A 19,028-nucleotide genomic window follows, 5' to 3' on the forward strand; every position below is an offset into this window, starting at 1 on the left:
CATATATGCATAAATGGTTTAATATATGTATATAATGCATTTGTATACATTTATATATACATTCATGTTTTCATAATATATATTTATGTGTATTTGTACAGAGACAAAGAGAGAGAGAGAGAGAGAGAGAAAGAGAGAGCAATAGGAGATGCAGAGATTGAGTAGAGGAGGCCATTGTTGGCCAAATTCTACTTCCTGTGAAGTTCAGAGCAGAATATTTTGATTTCTATTTATAAAGTTTTAAGATTTATCATTTTCAGGCTGTAACTAGCTACAATATTCAGGAAGATACATTTTGGAGAAAGACAGTTTATGTTTTAGTCCTGGATGTCCTACAAATCAGAATTATGACACAGGGAGGCTGTTTCTCATCACCTTATTAACAAAGCTCTTCTTCATAAGGTGGTGAACAGCACTGAGATAGTATATTAATCATGGGTGGCAGCTGTCATCACTGTCACAATAATCCATTTTGTTTGAAATTTGAAACTTCTATGAATCTGTTGGATGTAGACAGCTGGTATATATTTCATATATCTGCTAAAACCTCTAGTTGCAGGTGAAATTAACCTATGTATACAATGTCAGCTTAAAAGCAAGAGTTTATTGGATAAAGAGTTGGCTGCAATATAGGATCACACTGGAGACCTCAGATCCTTGAGTAACTTTGTCCCTAATGGGATAATTATGATACTTCTTTATTTTTATTCAGTACTTGTAGTTGAGCCCAGAGCCTTCATGTATGCTAATGCGAGTGTTCGACCAGTTGATCTATAACCCTTGCCCTTATAGTTTTTATTTGGAAATTCTTATATTTATTCCATTTTAGTGTTATGTGCTGTGTCCCCCTCCTTTCTCTCTCTCAACAATTATTGTTAAGTAGTTGTATAACAAGGTTGCATTTATTTATTTTCTCTTAATCACTGACCTAATTGTCCTTGTTCTTTGTGTATGAGATAATTTTGGATTATATTGTGAATATTTTAAATGCTCTCTGGTAAACCTCTGAATCCCTTTAAATCTCCTGTAGAACGTGTTTTCTGACATAGCCTAGCTGGTCAGGATCAGACCATGTGGGTTCCTCACTTGCTGTGTTTGGTGGCTGAAGCATGGGTTTAGGTTTTAAAGCTTTTGCTATTGTTTCCTTCTTGGAAGGGGTTATTGTCTGTTTCTTGCCAGAGCTACCTAATTAGTCCAAATGTTAACTCACATGGTAGTTCAGTTTTCTGTGCCTTTGCTATGCTTCTCCAAGCATATACCATACAGGTAAATGTTGGTTCATACACAAAAAGGAGCATTCTCTCCTCTCTTACTCTCTGAGACTTTTTCTCAATGCTTCCAGCTTGTTTTTCCCTTGCGCAGAAAAGGAGCATACTGTGTGATTACAGACCTCATTCTATGTCGTGATTCCACTTAAATAGGATGAAGTGATTAAAAAAAGAAGGGAGAAAAACAACAGCAAGGGGTTTCTCTTAAACTCTGTTTAGCTGATGTCCCTTATTTGTTCATCCAATGAGACAAGTTTTCTCCTTGTATCTCAAGTGATCACATTGCTCTGATAGTCTTAAGTACACGCAACTCATCAGCATCAGGGCAGGACTAAAGAGAAAGAAGAAAGGGAAGTACTTAGAGCTCCCCAGCTCATATTCATGTTCATGTTCAGGTTCACTTCAAGTTCATTCTCATTCTCAGTCTCTTCCTTCCTGTCTACTTCTCACACTCTTTCCCTACCTTCTTTCCTTTCCTCCTCCTTCCTTTCCTTTCTTCTTCCTTCTCTCTAATATTTCCAAAAGAAATCCTTTTTATTCTGGACAGAAAGATGGGCTCCTTTTATAATATTTCCAGTCTATACTGAATTATGCATTCCCCTAATTTAGTTACTCTCAGCTCAACAGCAAGAAAACTATGGAAAGAAAAGAAGTTACTGATAGTCACATGTGTTAGAAAACATTGACCTTTTCCAAACTACTGGCTGTTATTTATTTTGCAGATCCTCATTTTAAGCATTTTGGGTAGAATTGGAAAGAGAGGATGCTGCGGGTTTCCACCATTTTGGCTACCCCCAGTGAATAACTCATTATAATTGGTCAGACAACATGTTCAAATTAGGACCAGGCAGGACTTGCAGCTCTGTGATTAACTGTCCAGTCAGAACTGCATGGAATGTTAGAACACTTCCCCAAAGTGTAATGAGGGCAGGAGGCATGCTGTTTCCTGAAGAAATCTGAAATGGATGCGAGGCACATAGAAAAGATTTCTACTGTATCAAATTAAAGGAGTGTTAACAGGTGTTTTAGGGTTATTTTTCCTTGGAAGAATTGTTATGGTAAGTGATAGCATTGTGGTTATATTTACTATTCTATAGTATTTACTTTTCTAAGAATAAAAGTCTATTGATTTGAGAGATTCTTATGGGACTACCTAAATAGAAAATGATGTAAACAACAACTTAACATATAGCTATATAAAATACAGCTTGTTTTATTTACTTCATGAAGTTTGCAAGCAGAAACATGATGTTGGATGGTAAAACTTCTAGGGCTACTTATCTCTCATGCTATATTTGTAGATGCTTTTTACAACTAAAATTCAAAGCATGGCAAGAATTAGGTTTTGAATTTAAAATGTAGTTTTTAAGTCATGTCCAGCTGAATTCTGCTAATACCTTAGCTGAATTCGCATGTGGAGTTGCTCTTTCTGGAGACCAGTTGTGGAGTTAGCAAAGCAGGCTGTCAATGAATCTTCATGTCTTCTCTCTTCCACCCTGTACTTCTCATTTTCTTTATCTGATTGGTAATTGAATCTGTCCTTGAATCTCTGAATACTTACATTCTCGGTCTTTCACATGACTTATTTGCCCTCTATCTCATGACCTTGTCTTTGAAGCTTTGCTATGTGATTGACACCATCAGAAAAACTAATGTGAAGGGCTAATGAATGTTAATAGAATAATCTTTCAGTGATATCCTCCATTTTTTTGCATATCCTATTAAGTGCCTAATCTTAAAGTTAGGGAAATACAAGTGTGTGTGTGTGTGTGTGTGTGTGTGTGTGTGTGTGTGTGTGTGTGTGTGTGTGTGTGTTGTACTGGGCCTTAAACTTGCATTCTTGCAGTTGCAGTGTTGCTTAGCTTTTCCCCCCAAAGACTAGTTCTCAGCCACACCCCACAACTGGGGTTTGTTTTTGCTGGTTAATTGGAGATGAGTCTCTGGAGATTTTCTGTCAGGGTTGACTTTGAACTGTAGTTCTCAGATCTCAGTCTCCCTAGTGGATAGGATTACAGACCTGAGCCACAGGCACCCACCACAAATACTTTTTATGTCTTGGCAAGGTAATTACCTGAACTTGTAAAAATCATTTTAGCTATATAGAAATGCTTGAAAAATATAAAGCCATGTGGGAAAAATAAAATCTTCATGTTAATTGTAAGTTAACTATCATGAGTGCTTTAATGTACATATATATGTATGTATATAGTTTCTAACACATATACTCACCGTTAAACAGTTTAACTATATTGTTTTATAGCCTTTCACCTAAATATATTATAATTACTTTGTTTAACTATTCCTGGGCATTATTTTCTTAAATGGTCAAGGTCAAGGAGTGTGGTAGCATCTAAGAGTACCTTTGGGAGAGTACCTTTGATAATCTTTGTGGACATGTGGACACAACAGTGGTTTTAGCTGGGCTTGAACACTGGTGTAGAGAAAGTGTTTTGAGGTGAGCCTTTCCCTTTTCTTGACCCTGACCATTTGACCTTATTATATATACAACAAAATTTATTAACAGATTTTTTTTGTTTTTGCACATTTATATTGTTCTAAACGTTTTGGTCTCTTAAACTATTGATGTGAACACATGACAGTTTTCTTGGGTTACATGCTTAGAAATGAAAATGATGTGACACAAGGTTTAGCGATGTTTATGAAATGTTTATACAGTTTTGCTTAGTGTTATTAAATAGTTAGCAGATGCTCAAATTTTTCAGAAGCATAGGTGCCTTTTCAGTCTCAGCCTGGTTAATTTAGAAGGATTTACTTTATATTATGTACAGATAAGCTTGAAAACATATAATTATGCATAATAAGGATTTTTTCTCCTTTGGAAGATTATGCTTTTGTACAACTCTAATTTGATTAGATAAACAAACATACCCGCAAATAACTAGGCAAACAATCTCTTGAACAAAATAAATCAAACCCCAAACCTTCTTAACCCCAAATTCTTCCAGACTCTCTGGACCTCTAGTACAAGTAAAAAGGTAGATATCTTTCTTGCGATTCCTTAGTTTAGGTGTTATCTGAGATTAGAAATCAATATCACCTTACACCAGGTAAAAAAGGGTCCTACCTAGATCCATACTGTAGGCCTTTTTTTTTTTTATGCCAGTCCTGGGCTTGGACTCAGGGCCTCAACACTGTTCTTGGAATTTCTCAAGGCTATAGCTCTACCACTTGAGCCTCAGCACTACTTCTGGCTTTTTTCTGTATATGTGGTACCAAGGAATCAAACCTGGGTCTTTGTGCATGCTAGGTAAGCTCTTTACCACTAGGCCAAACTCCCGGCCCTACTCTAGGCCTTCTTTAGCTGTGTCCCTCTCCTTCCTTCCAGTATCTGGAGCTGTATCCATCTGCATATCATACCTTGTTCCTTTCCTTGTTTTTTTTAATCATAGTTTGGGCAATATGACTTTGAAATAGATATCTGAAAGACTGAGGTGGCCATCAGGGCCTTCATGGGCTTTTCTCAGGTTCATCAGCCTGACTACAGGCAGTGCTATCATGGAAAGGGTACTTTTAGCACATGGTTGTGTGAGCTTTGGTTGCCACTTGTACTAGAGGAGGCCTCTCAAGTAGTGAGCTGGCAATAAAAGAGAAAAGGGCAGGAGCAGAAGTGTACCTTACTGCTGACGCTTACCTAGCAAGTATAAGACCCTCAGTTTGAGCCTTAGCACCCCAAAGAAAAGGGAGGGCACCTCTATTCTTACTCTTGTCCTTGGTCCTGGAAGTAGTATGGATAGGCCTGAAAACAGAACCTACTGCACAATGATTTATTATTCTATAGACTTGCATATGTGGTTTTGAGGTGTTCACAGAGTCTTTCAGGCAAGAAAGTCCCATGGAAAGGACTGGACCCAACGAAAAATACAGAATAATTACTTCTATAGTTGAACTGATTCATACATGAAAAATGTTAAGAAATAACGGTTGGAGAAGCAGATAGAGGTTGAATCAAGCAAAGCCTGCTATGTTATGCTGAGATTTTATGAACCTTAGGGTTTAAAGCATGGATGACATAATGAGATACTATGTTTAGTCCTGGTTGTGGGGTATAGTAGACTTGGAGAGAGCAGAAATAGGGAGGTCACTGAAGTGGCTGTTGGTAGTCATCTATGGGTGACCCACAAGGGTGAGCATGCTTCTACGTAGAAGCATGGTGATAAAGATGAATTAAAGTGGGGTAGTTATTTTGGAATGATTATAGGGTTCTGTTAGTGCTTTTAGTGCTATTTTTACTGACAATGATAAATGATGAAAGGAAAGTTCCAGTGAATCTAGGATAAAGCATGGGTGAAGACTAGCTGCAATCACATGGAAATGATGACCGGTCTGGGGTGTGGTGGCATCTAAGGGTACCTTTGGGGGAGTACCTTTGATAATCTTTGTGGACATGTGAACACAACAGTGGTTTTAGCTGGGCTTGAACACTGGTGCGGAGAAAGTGTTTTGAGGTGAGCCTTTCTCTTGTCTTGACCTTGATATGTCTGAATCACTATATTTCCATACTTCTTGCTTTCTTGCTATCTCATGAAAAATAGCAAAGAAACAAACCTGAGGGACCCATGTCCTCCTCATACAGATTTCAGCTAGATTTTCTGTTTTAGATGTGGCCTCTGCTTCCTGAGTTATTTGGTGACTTCAATTATGGATCTTCACCTCATATCAGCTTCCTTGTTCTCATCCTCTGGTGTGGCGTCTAGTTTTCAGAAATTTTTGCTTTGATAAGTCAATTAGAGGCCATTTAATGCTTTCAGTCTTTCAAAAATATATGTTGACCTCTGCATCTATTGCCATTTCCACTTGGATTGTTTGGAGTGCACATCATTTATTCTTTTGTGGGGTTTAGAAGGAGGGAGCAATAAATATATTCAACATATAATTAGAGAAAAGCACTATATATATGCAAATATATATATTTGCATATATATAGTCATGGGACTTGAACTCTAGGCTGGGACATTACCCCTGAGCTCTTGAGCTTAAGGCTATTGCCCTACCCCTTGAGCCACAGCACTGCTTCCAGTTTTTCTGGTGGTTAATTGGAGTCTCATGAACTTTAGTGCCCTGGCTGGCTTTGAACCGAGATCCTCAGATCTCAACCTCCTGAGTAGCTAGGATTACAGGCGAGAGCCACCATGCCTGGATAAAAGCACAATTTAAAAAATTGTAATATATAGAGGAGTTACAGTTACATCTGCCAGATATTAGGTGCATTACTTCTCATACATTGATACCCTATCTATGTTTTTTTCCCCATTTCCCCCCCACACCCACAATATTTTTATATGCTTAAAACCTTTTTAATTTTTCTCAGTAAGATATTCTTTGAGGCTTTAAAAAAACATTATACGTTATCTAGCTGTAGTATACTTGAGTAAATTGAAGGAATGTACAGTTTCTTAATGGTAGACATGCTTTAGAATATTCACCCTTGGAAAGGTTTCCTGCTTAGTAATTCAATGTGGGGAAAATGTAGGGCACAGGCTACAGTATATGAAGTATAGCATTCTTCTTCTTTCAGAGGTTAACAGGAGCCTGATTGAGTTTAGGCATTTAAAATCTTAAATGTAGTAATTTAAAAGAGAGGAGCAATTGGGACCTAGATGTGCTCCCAGCTCACTGTCTAGCTAGCCATTCACAAACTGGGCCACAGAAGGAACATCCTCTAAACTGGGGCCTTCCTAGAAGGATCCTTATGTACTACACTCATACTAAAATATAAGCTGGGATTTGACTATTTTGTTTCTCATCTGTATCCCCAGCATCTCTATTGGGGCACATGGGAGGTGCAAAATTTGAAAAATGAGTTGCATATGTATAGATCCTGTTTACACAGATTGGCCTTCTAGTCTGGTTTAAAATAGGACCTTTGTCAAAATGATTAAAATATAGTATCTACAAATAAAAAAAGATGAATCATAAATAGATCAGATATACATTACTTTACTTAGCAGCAGGTTTCCATGGTAACACCATGTTCCTTTTCTGCAAAGAAAAGGATATAAATGTTGCTGCACTGTTTTACTGTGCTCATGTACTTGATGATATAGCCTAAAGGAGCCACTATAGGTTGCATGGGTGTCTCATGCTTTTGAGCTTTCTGCACAGGGAATGCAGTGAAGTCTGCTACTCACTGGACTGGAGTTGAAATATTTGTGTCAGGCACTGTAGTCTCATGTCATCTCCCCTTTTCTATTTTGCTGTTTCAAGTGCTTCATTGAGCACTTACATTAGTAGCTTTACTCCAAGGAAATTTGTAGTCTGTACAACTATAAGGTCATGCTTTTCTCCACATTTTCACTAAAAAATTCAAAAGAGAAGAAAATGAAATGCAGAAAGTGAATTATGCTTGGTTCTTTTTGTCCTGTCTCTGGTGTTCTAGGATAAAGCATTTCCCCCACTTTGAAGCCAGAGGCCTTTTCTTGTCTCTGCTCTTTTTGATTCTGTCTTAGAATTTGTAGATATCTACTAAATCTTTATGAGCAATTCCTAATTTCTGGAGGATAGACAGAAGCCTTAGAAAGTTTATTTTTTCATTCATGGTTTTTTCTTTTTGACATGAACAGATCTCAGAGTACAGAAGTCCATGCAGCTATGCCTCTTGATTCATTAACTCACTCACTCACTGACTCCTTCAGATTCATATTCACTCATTCATTCGCATCCTTAGGCTAATTATTTTCATTGCACATGCACAGGCATGTTATCTCTAGGAGTGATCGTCCTGATTAATATATCCTACCTAACTAGCTGTTATGAAGCAATGACTAAACATAGGGCCCTCCTATACCCTGGCGCTTACACCATCACATCAGTTGGCCTAAGTGACAGAATTAATCTTTGCCCTGCCATGTTTTTGTCTTGATTTGGTCTTGCTAATCTATTCCTCCCTTTTGGAATGGGAATATTTACTGTATGTCCTAGGCTCAAAGCGAATAATTGCCTTGAATCTCAGAAGCTAAAATATAGTATTTGTTTAATAATTGAATGCCTGATGATTGGATCAACAAGATGTGGTATTTATACACAATGGATTTCTATGCTGCCATCAGAAAGAATGACATTGCCCTATTTGTAAGGAAATGGAAAGACTTGAAAAAAATATTAAGCCAGACCTAAAGGAATATAAACTCAGTGGTTTTCCTCCTTTGTCATAACTAGTATTAACCTTGGGCTCTCCTAGCAAAGGTCTACAATAGGGCAAAACCCAGATACATAAGGCCATATAGGATGAAGCTAAATGAAACATGAGCCACGTAATGTGTGATTGTTTTTCTTAATGTACTATGTTATTTCTCATCTCTTTTGTTGTCCCTTGGTTACCTCATATTGTTACAGTATCTTGCCTTATCTGGTATATTGTATATATGCTTATTTGTTTATTTGAAATATAATAGGGAAGGAGGAAAACAAGATGAGGGCAGATGGTGAGGGGAGGGAAATGGGGCAAAAACATGAGAAAGGGTATCAATCTTTGTGAAGTAATGCACCTTCTATCTGGCGAATATAATGTAACCCTTCTATTAATTAAAATAAAAATTATATGAAAAAAATTTAAAAAATAATTAAATGCCATGTCAAAGTAATATGTATTAATGTGAAAATGACTTGTTGATATACACACATGAATGGGATTTCTATGAAAGGGCAATTTTACAAGTTTGTGACGCTGTTTCTTTTTTGGATTATTTCCCATTTCCCACCTATTTATAATGTAAGGTTTAGAGGCAATCTTACTGCTTTTTTACTTGGGGGATCATTCTGTGCCCTCGCATTGCAGACTTGTTTGAATAACATTCATCTTTAGAGTTAGAGTGGGAGCCCAGGCACTTCTGCTAGGTTATAATTTGGCGAGTGTGGTTTATGAGCGAGTGCTCTGTTTAGAGCATGCACTGCTTTGTAGCAACGTGTTTGGTGATAAACTACCAGGAGTACTAAAGTAGAGGGAAAAAATGTGAACAATTTCCACCTTTGTCAAGCAAAATTGTGAAATACGTTGAAATAAGCAGATGAGATTACATGGGCTTCTGTGAAGTTCACCTTTCTGAATGAGCAGTTTCTGCCTTTCATTGGTCACTGAACAATTTCTTTACACTGTAAGCTTTAGGAAACAGTAGTATGAATTATTCTTTGTACAAAAATGAAACGCATTCTCCCTTTTGGAAGGAAATTGATATTACTCTTTGGATGTTTACCAGTTTTACATTGGTAAATTAATTTCTCTTTCCTGATTGCCTACTTTTGTGGGTCCCTTGAAATCTCTTTTGAACAGGGAGTAACATGTTGTTAGACAATGCTCATCTGAATTACTAATTAATGATATGTAGGAATTTTATATTTTCATGAGAAGTGACTTTATCTTTTTTTTTAATTACCCTTTCGTATCAGAAAGTTTCCATTTCTGAGATTGGCTTAAGTGTTCAATGTTTATTTAAGTCTATGGCTGAGTGTGGGGTTATCTACAAATCTATAATTTTATATACAATAATCCTTACTTGTACCCTGAGTAGTTAAGTGTATGCCATAATATTCTGAATATACCTTGCTATTATTTTAATCTTTCTATGGATTTAATTTAAGATTTGCCTCCAGAAGCAGATTTTAAGTATTATTATTTGTTACTAAAAAGAAAAGAAAAGGTATCCTGTTAAATAATTAAAAATAACTTGGCCTACAATTTAATCCCTGACCTAAAGTACTGCCCACTGCATAAAATCAGTTTGCATGTTGGTAATTTTTTTTTTGTTGGTCATGGGGCTTGAACTCTGGGCCTGAGCACTGTCTCTGAGCTTTTCAGCTCAAGGCTACTGCCCTACCCCTTAAGCCACAGCCCTAGTGGTTAATTGGAGATTATGGTCTTTAGTGCCTGGGCTGGCTTTGAACCACAAACCTCAGATCTCAGTCTCCTGAGTAGGTAGTATTACAGGTATGAGCCACCGTGCCCAGCTTCCATCTTGGTATTTTTAAATAAAAGAAAGAAAACACGTTATAGCTTCTTGGTGGATTCCTAAGAGTATAATACAGTAATTATGGCCCCTTGGCGTTGCTGGGTAACCTTGAGGATAGGAGAATCTTAGGATAATTAATTTTCATATGGCATTCAGCATTATAGGCAGAAAATGTGGTAACTTTTCTATGGCTGTTGTTATAACTGACCACCTGAATAACACAGATTTGTTGGTGTACTTTGGGGAGATTTCCTGTTTTATGCAGAAGCCTTGCTTCATTTGAAATTCATCTCAACTCACAGCATCTTTGCTAGGATGATAAGAAATGACTTAAATTTTACACTTGGAGATCAGGACCTTGTCAGTGGGATACAGACATTCTAAGAGAGACCCAAAATATAAATAACTGAAAACAAGAGAAACAAGAAAACATTATGCCAAGCCTGGCTTTCCAAAGATATTCTACTACAGAATAGGTTGAATAATACCTCCCCAAAGAAAAAGCAAAGACCAAACAAAAGATATTCAATCATAACCCCTAGGACCTATAAATATTGTTTTATATGACCAAAGGGAAGGTGAAAATCTTGATGAGGAGACTCTTCAGAGCCTGCATGCAGGCCGTAAATGCAGTCACAAGAGGAGAAGGTGATGTGGGCACAGTGGCAAAGGTGGAAATACTATGACCTTTGGATAGTGATTGCTGGAGGACAAAAGAAGCTGGAAGAGACCAGCTATGAATTTTCCTTTAAAGCTTCCTAAAGGAATTTTGCTTGCAAATACTTTGTTACAAATGGCTGGAAGGGACCCTCTCATCCATTCTTCCTGTAGGAAGGGGAAGGAACTTGCATAGGTCTGAGTGTATATGAAGTCGCTGGTCACAGATGTGGCATATCCCCCATGGTTCACATACATTGACTGAACTCTGAAGGGATGATGACTACTGCCCATTATAATGTCTAGTTTAATGATGTGCCAATCAATTCATTTTTAATAATAAAGCTGACCTTTCTTTCAAAAAAATGGTTGGCAGGGTTTTTTATTTTTTATTTTTTGGCTTTTGTTTTTGTTTTCACTATTCAGGTAGAAATTGTGGACAAGGCATTAAAACCCAGAACCTTATCACTTTCTACCCAAAGAGAAGCAGAAGTTTCTGCCTCTCGGCTCATAAAACTGGAGACCATTGCTCTAGATCATCAAGGCCTTGTGCTTTGAGTTGAATGTCCTCAACTCTTTATTGCTCTTCAAGCAATCAGTTCTGTAGACTGTAGTCTTGGCTCCTGGTTCTTCTGTATCATCTTCATTTCTTCCCTCTATCATCCTCTGGAACTCTTCAGTTAATTTCTGGTGTTATAGCTCAGAGCATTATGTATTAGATCCCTTACCTTCATTCTCAGTGGCTCTCTGGGACTCTTAGCTGCCTGTCTCTTGGTGTTATACCCAAGGGCTTTGGGTATCAAGGTCCTCACCAATCAGTGCCTGTGGACTGATTCAGGTAGCCTGATCTATCCATGATAAAGACCATAAGCAGCCAAAGATTATTCAAGAAAAGTCTTTATTAGAACTGATATAATACTGGGGGATGGTATATAGGAGCAAAGGCTTTCATTTATACCTCCAAAAGAGTGGCAAAGTTAGAATGTCCATTATCAAGAAATGTAATAACAACAGATGCTGGCGGGGATGTGGACAGGAGGGATCACTACTGTACTGTTGGTGGGGATGTAAACTCATTCAACCACTATGGAAAGCAGTATGGCAATTCCTCAAAAACTAAACATAGAGCTCCTCTATGACTCAGAAATTCCACTACTTGGCATTTGCACAATCATCTAGAAACAAGGACATACTAAACCCACTAGCCCATCGATGTTCATTGCAGCACAGTTTACCATAGCAAACATATGGAACCAACCCAGATGCCCCCACAGTAGATGATTGGATCAACAAGATGTGGTATTTATACACAATGGAATTCTGTGCTATTGTCAGAAAGAACGACATCATCCCATTTGTAAGGAAATGGAAAGACTTGGAAAAAATCATATTAAGTGAAGTAAGCCAGACTCAAGGGAACATAGGCTCAATGGTTTCTCTCATTTGTCATAATTAGTATAAACCTTGGACTCTCCTAGCAGAGGTTTACAATAGGGCAAAACCTAGATATATAAGGCTATATAGGATGAGGCTAAATGAAAGGACCTCCAGGATATGGAAACATGAGCCATATAATGTGGGATTGTTATTCTTAATATACTATATTATTTCTCATCTCTTTTGTTGTCACTTGGTTATCTCATATTGTTATAGTATCTTACCTTGTTATCTGGTATATTGTATATATGTTTATTTGAAATAGGATAGGGAAGGTTGAAAACAAGAGGAGTGAAGGGGTGGGGGGAGGAAAATGGGAACAAAAACATGAGGGGTATCAATGCTTGTGAAGTAATGCACCTTCGATCTGGCAAATATAATGTAACCCTTCTATTAATTGCAATAAAAATATAAAAAACAAAAAACAATTTGAGGATGAAACTATTTAGCTGACAAGTTTATTTATCAGAATGATAAAATGTGAAAACAAATATTTTTTGTTATCTGTAATTTTCATTCTTGATATATCCAAATCTTTATATTTAGATCTTTAGATTTTGGATGTATTACTCATAAGGACCAAGTCATCAGAGAAACAATTTATCATAGATCCTATTTCACTGGGAAGAATAAATATAGTCACTTTTTAGTTATAATTAATTTTGCAGTTTTATTTACCCTTCTATCATTGTGTCTTATGTCTTGGAATTAATATATTTGAGAGCTCTAAATATCACATCTCCTCATTTGACTAAGGTGAGCTTGGTTTCCAATTCCTTTTGGACTATTCCATGCACTTGACTCACTTTTCCCTTCTGTCTTCCCTATTTTTCCTATTAAGTCCCCTTGCTCATTCTTGTCTGAGTATTGGGATTGGTTTTTCTACTGTGCCTCTGCAAGTGGGGCGGTGGCATCCTTCATAGGAATGATTACAGATTTCCATACCTGGAAGTGAGATGCTGCTATAACAAATACTTGAAAGTGGAAAAAGGCTTTAGAATTGGGTATTGGGTGGAAGGTGGGAGAATTTTGAAATGCATAATAGAAAAGCATCAGTTGTTGTACATCACTGTTGTAGAAATAGGGATATAAATAACTGCCAATAAGGGCTCAGAAAAAATGCAGGAGTATGGTAGAAAATTTTTATACTGTATAAATGTATAATGAATAATGTATAAATTTTTATGAGCAGAATGTAGTTAGAAATATTAAAAACATAATGTGCCTTCTATCTGGAAAATATAATGTAACCCTTTTATTAATTACAATAAAAAAGAAACATTAAAAACATATTGGTAGGGGCCGGGAGTTTGGCCTAGTGGTAGAGTGCTTGCCTAGCATGCACGAAGGCCTGGGTTCGATTCCTCGATACCACATACATAGAAAAAAGCCAGCCAGAAGTGGTGCTGAGGCTCAAGTGGTAGAGCTCTAGCCTTGAGAAAGTCCAAGGACAGTGCTCAGGCCCTGAGCTCCAGCCCAGGACTGGCAAAACAAACAAACAAACAAACAAACAAACATGTTGGTAAGGGATCATAAAAAAATAAGACAGACATCATTATAAGGTGGAAGAAAGAACATAATTTTTTACTGATGAATATGTTTTGGGAAGAGGTAAAAGGAGAGGAGTAGAGCATGGTAGATTGACTGGTATAGATTATAAATGTGTATGTAAATGCAAGCATGACATTTCCCTCTATACAAATAATGGAAGCAAAGAAAAAGAACTTATACCAAGACAAAATTATTTTCATTCTCTCTTTATAAATTTTTTTTATCACTTTCCCAAAAGAAGTTGCAGAAAATGTTGCACATTTTCTAATAGTGGTGGGAAGTTTATGGCTGTGTGGAAAGCAAAACATGTCAGCAACGAGTGGGAATGTTTTACCTATCATTCTAGAAAATGGTTGAAGGTAGGGCCTGATTGCTTTTTACAGCAAAAAATAGGAGGAAGGAGATAAGTTAAAGAAAGAACTGTGAACAAAAAAGAAACCCAGAATTCATGACCTGGAAAATTCTCAGTATGAAAAACTGAAAAAAATATTTGAGTGGAAAATTCTTGGGGAGAAAGGTATGCTGTGGAAAGTATTCTCATTCACAATTTTCCTGAGTCAATGTCCTGGCCTATCTTTAATAGAGTCAGGGAGGCTTAAAAAAGAGGTCAAAGTACGACAGCAACATTCAGAACATTGAATTATATAACAGAGCAAGGATAGAGATAAATAGGGTAGCCCAGTAATGCAGCCCTTGTCTAGCAGGTATGAGGCCTCAAGATCAATCCCCAGCACTGAGAAAAAATAAGAAAATTTGAAATTTAGGCTGAACATTCAGGGTTTTTTCTTATTGTTGAAATGTTCCTGTGATATTGTTTTCCCGATTCCTTGCAGTTCAAGCATTGCACATGTGTAATATCCTCTAATAGAGAAGGTCATAGTGAGAATTTCCAAGAATCAAAAGCCAAAGATGTCCAGAGTTTGACCTAATGGTAGAGTGCTTACCTAGCATGCATGAAGACCTAGGTTCGATTCCTCTGTATCACATAGACAGAAAAAGCCAGAAGTGGTACAGTTCTGGCCTTAAGAAAGCCCAAGGATAGGGGCTGGGAGTTTGGCCTAGTGCCTTCACCACCCGACCTCCCCCACCCACAAAAGCCAAAGATAAGTGGGTTGGCCTTAATTTGGTAATTATAATGTATAGTCCATTTTAATAGTCCATGACTGATAGCAGCTGCCTGTTGAACTGGGTCTGAATTAAACCTGGGCTGTTTTATATTCTTGTGGTCTTTTTCTACTATTTGGATAATTAAATATTATACTTTCTGTTAAGTTCTTGGAACTACCTGAGCTAGTGACAGCAATAGATTTCCTAGTGTTATTTTGCTCATGCTTATATGTGTCAATTGTTTATAGACTGAAAGCTTATGAAAGATAAATGTAGCCTTTTTGGTTGAAGGAACCAGTGGTGATAGATAGCTAAAGTACTAACTGTCCCGTCTTTGCTCATATCATCAATGCCAGTTTTGTGCTTTTCATGATCCTTCTTTTTTGGGGGGGTGGCAGGTACTCCTGGATTTGAATTTAGAGTCTTGACTGTTTTTCTCAAGGCTGATGCTCTCACACTTGAACTGGGGTTCTACTTCTGGCTTTTTGCTGGCTAATTGGAGATAAGAGTCTTTCTGATTTTTCTGCTGGCTGAAATAGCTAGGCTTGTAGGTGGGAGTCATTGCTGACCAGCCAATATGGTGTATTGTTGATCAATGAACTGCTTGGTGTGGGTGTGTGGGTGTGTGGGTGTGTGGGTGAGTGGTGAGAGTCCAGGAGCGGGCATTGTTGAGAAACAAGCCCATTGGGGTGACTGAGAAGGCAAGGTCTCCCATAGCCATGGGCTCTAACCTAAGGTTTGTTTTTGTGATTACAGAAAGATTACCACTTTGAGTACACTGAATGTGATAGCAGAGGCTCCAGGTGGAGAGTTGCCATTCCGAATTCTGCAGTGGACTGCTCTGGTCTGCCTGACCCCGTGAGAGGCAAAGAATGCAGTATGTTTTGAATTTTGATTCTTTGTTTTTCTGATGCTATCATAACCTTTTCACAGTAGTCCCAAATGTCAGTTACAATGACTATGAGACGTGGCAGAATGAACATGTAGTATCAATGCCTAGAAGAGTAAATGGAGCCTTTCCCATGACCCAGTGTGCTTTTGTTTGAAGTCCATGATGAGATGTGAACAATATTGAAGGATTTTGAGTTTTTGAAATATGTATTCCTTTCTTATTGTGATTGTAGAGGGCAGTGACAGAATTTTTCCCTAATGGAGTCTTAAATCCAATTTTAATTGATGCCAAAGCTTGCATTATTTCAAGTTTAATCAACTCTTAAGCGTATGATTCTATGACATTAAGTACATATATATTGCTTTGTCCCATCGCCACTATCTCATCACAAAACTCATCTTTACTCAGCTCTTTCTTAGCCACAGGTAGAACTGAGTTCCTTTACGTGTAGAGTGATTATAGAAGTGATGAATATCATAAGTCAGCAGCTCCTTCGGACCTACTGACAAGGTTCAAGTGCAGAAATAGCATATTTGTTTTCTTTTATAAATTCTAAAAATTATTTAGTGGGGTAACTCAAGAGTTTTTCAGTCTCATGGTATTTCTGGAAGTTTTTCATATCATATTCCTAAAACTTTAGTTGTTCTGTTTGCAAATGTTCTTGTGCATAGAAGCTTGTTTCTGCTATTTGGTTGGAGGAGTTTTAACCTAAGTGGTGGGCGAGTTAGATGGTTTTCTTGTTAATGCAAGTCAGTAACCCTCTTTGGCTCTCCATCTTTGCCTCTGTCTCTGTCTCTCTCTGACTCTCTCTGTCTCCGTATCTGTCTCATTTGTTGTCAGCCATGGGGCTCGAACTCTGGGCCTGGGCACTGTCCTTGAATTCTTGAGCTCAAGGTTAGTGCTCTACCACTTGAGCTGCGGTGCCATTTCTGGTTTTCTGGTGGTTCATTAGAGATAAGAGTCCCATGGACTTTCATAAACCAGCTGGCTTTGAACCTCGATCCTCAGATCTCAGCCCGCTGAGTAGCTAGGATTACAGGCGTGAGCCCCGGGTGCCCAGCCTAACTCTCCAACTTGATGGTGTGATGGTTCTGCCTAGCACTGGCTGTCCAGAGATGACAAGCAGTGAAGCAGAACTTGAATCTGGCCATCATGGAGTATTCTACACCATGGAAATTGGTAAATTCTGAATCAGGGACCTTCCTGTCTTAGAACTCACATTTTACATGGTTAGCTATGTGCCATACATTAAATGTGTTGGCCAAGGGCTCAAAATTATGAGACAGAATTAATGCCCAAACAGAAATAACTTCTATTCGAATGTTGCCACAAACATTTCTAACTCAGTATTTTCTGTACTAACCCACACTTGAAATATTGACTTTGACCTTTCAGCAAGGTATTTTTTTAAAAAAAAATTGTGACTAGTAATCACATCACTTTTAGTTATAGTTTCTTTCTAGGGAAAAAAGTAAATCATATATATGCACAATTATTGAGATTTTTTTCTTTATACTTTTTTCTGAAATCTGAATTTGTAAGCGTTCCTCAATAATAATATATATGTTCTGGTAATTGTTCATCTGGTTTTAAATTTGTGACTTCTTGTTATAGTAAAGGCAAGTACCTTTCAAGATCAAAACTAAGTTAGATCTAATTTATTTACAAACATGAATCATGAATTCATGATGATAAACATGATGTCACCTTCCTAGGCATTAGAGTTTGACTGCTGTGTAGTAATAACTAATTTTCCAGTGGCTTAGTTTTTCTATTTCTGACAATAGCTATCATTCTCAAATTCTGATTATGTACCAAACATTGTTTGTATAATAGACAAACAAAATTTTGTATAATACTTTAAATAAATTGTTCTATGAAACAAAGTGTCCTTATAAGGGGTTTTCTCCTTGTTGACACAATAAAGTTTAGATTTTTAGGACGTTTTGGCTTTTCTGATTAGGAATGCTCAACTTATAATACTTTTTTGTTTTGCTAACTGAAAGAACTTTAAAAGTGGTGAACTAACTCACTTCAGGTCAGCTAGCATGAATGTGATTGATCTCAGACTGAACTCAGAAAGGGATTGTGAAAATGTACATGTAGTATTATAGAAAATACAGGTGTTCAACTAGTTTATATCCTTATTTAAAAAATTATATGAATTCTAGCAGTTAATAGACATCAGCTAATAATTTTTCTTCTTAATATATGTTTTATTGATATTGTAAATATGATGTAAAGGGGGTTAAAGTTAATGAGGTACTATAATGAGTATAGGTTTTGAATACATTTCTTTTTGAGCAATGCCATCCCGTCTCTCACATGTCATTCCTTCTCTCACATGTCATCCATTCTCTCATGTGTCATCCTCACTCTCATGCTCTTTCAGTTTTTCCCTCCCATTTCCACTCACAAGTTATATTGTTCATTTTCAGCATAGTGTCTAGTGAGTATCACTGCTATATTTGTTCACCCTTTGTCTATCCTATCTGTGTCCCCTCCTTACCTTCACCCAAACAGATAAAAATAAGACTAAAGGTATAGAAAACAAACAAGCAACAAAGAAAAAGAAACTTTTGATTCCATTTCTTGGAGTTCATTTTGACAAATATATTTTATATGATCATATCCATATAGCTATCGAGCCTTTTTGGTCCTCTCCTAAGAATATCTTCCTTTAGTCTCACTGTGTGATATCCAATAGACCACAAACAAGGCCACGCTAAAGCCACCTGCATGACCATGTTCATTACAGCATTGTTTACCATAGCCAAGATATGGAATCAACCTAGATGTCCCTCAGTAGATGAATGGATCAAGATAATGTGGTATATATACAAAATGGTATATGTACATAATCAGAAAGAATGATATTGTACTATTAGTATTGAAATGGAAAGACTTGGAAAAATTATATTAAGTGAAGTCAGCCAAACCCAAAGAAACATAGGCTGCGTGTTTTCCTTCATTTATGGTATCTAGAGTTCTAGTGGCTATAAATCTACAAACACAGTAGACGGCAAAAGACAATATCCTGGGACATGATAGGTTACTCAAGTCTTTAGTTTTTCTTATGCTGCATTCCTGAGATAAACTCATGAATATAAGTAAGTCTCAAAGTTACAGGGCTAAAGAAGAAGTATAGAGAGA

At 37.2% G+C, this 19,028-nt stretch overlaps 1 protein-coding gene across 2 annotated transcripts in view; it reads left to right on the forward strand.

Moving 5' to 3' along the window:
- Positions 1-19,028, forward strand: part of Elapor2 (endosome-lysosome associated apoptosis and autophagy regulator family member 2) — a 153,379-nt gene that overhangs the window by 49,721 nt on the left and 84,630 nt on the right. Inside the window, exon 2 of one of the 2 annotated variants that reach the window (XM_090332884.1) lies at positions 15,740-15,860. The exons of the other annotated variant lie outside the window; for it this stretch is intronic. Within the exon in view, the coding sequence (XP_090189010.1) occupies positions 15,740-15,860 (121 nt within the window). The remainder of the gene's footprint in view (positions 1-15,739; positions 15,861-19,028) is intronic. 2 annotated transcript variants of the gene reach the window in all.

Source organism: Megascapheus bottae, chromosome 5 (assembly GCF_031878675.1).
Source record: "Megascapheus bottae isolate mThoBot1 chromosome 5, mThoBot2.hap1, whole genome shotgun sequence".
Taxonomy (NCBI): Eukaryota; Metazoa; Chordata; class Mammalia; order Rodentia; family Geomyidae; genus Megascapheus; species Megascapheus bottae.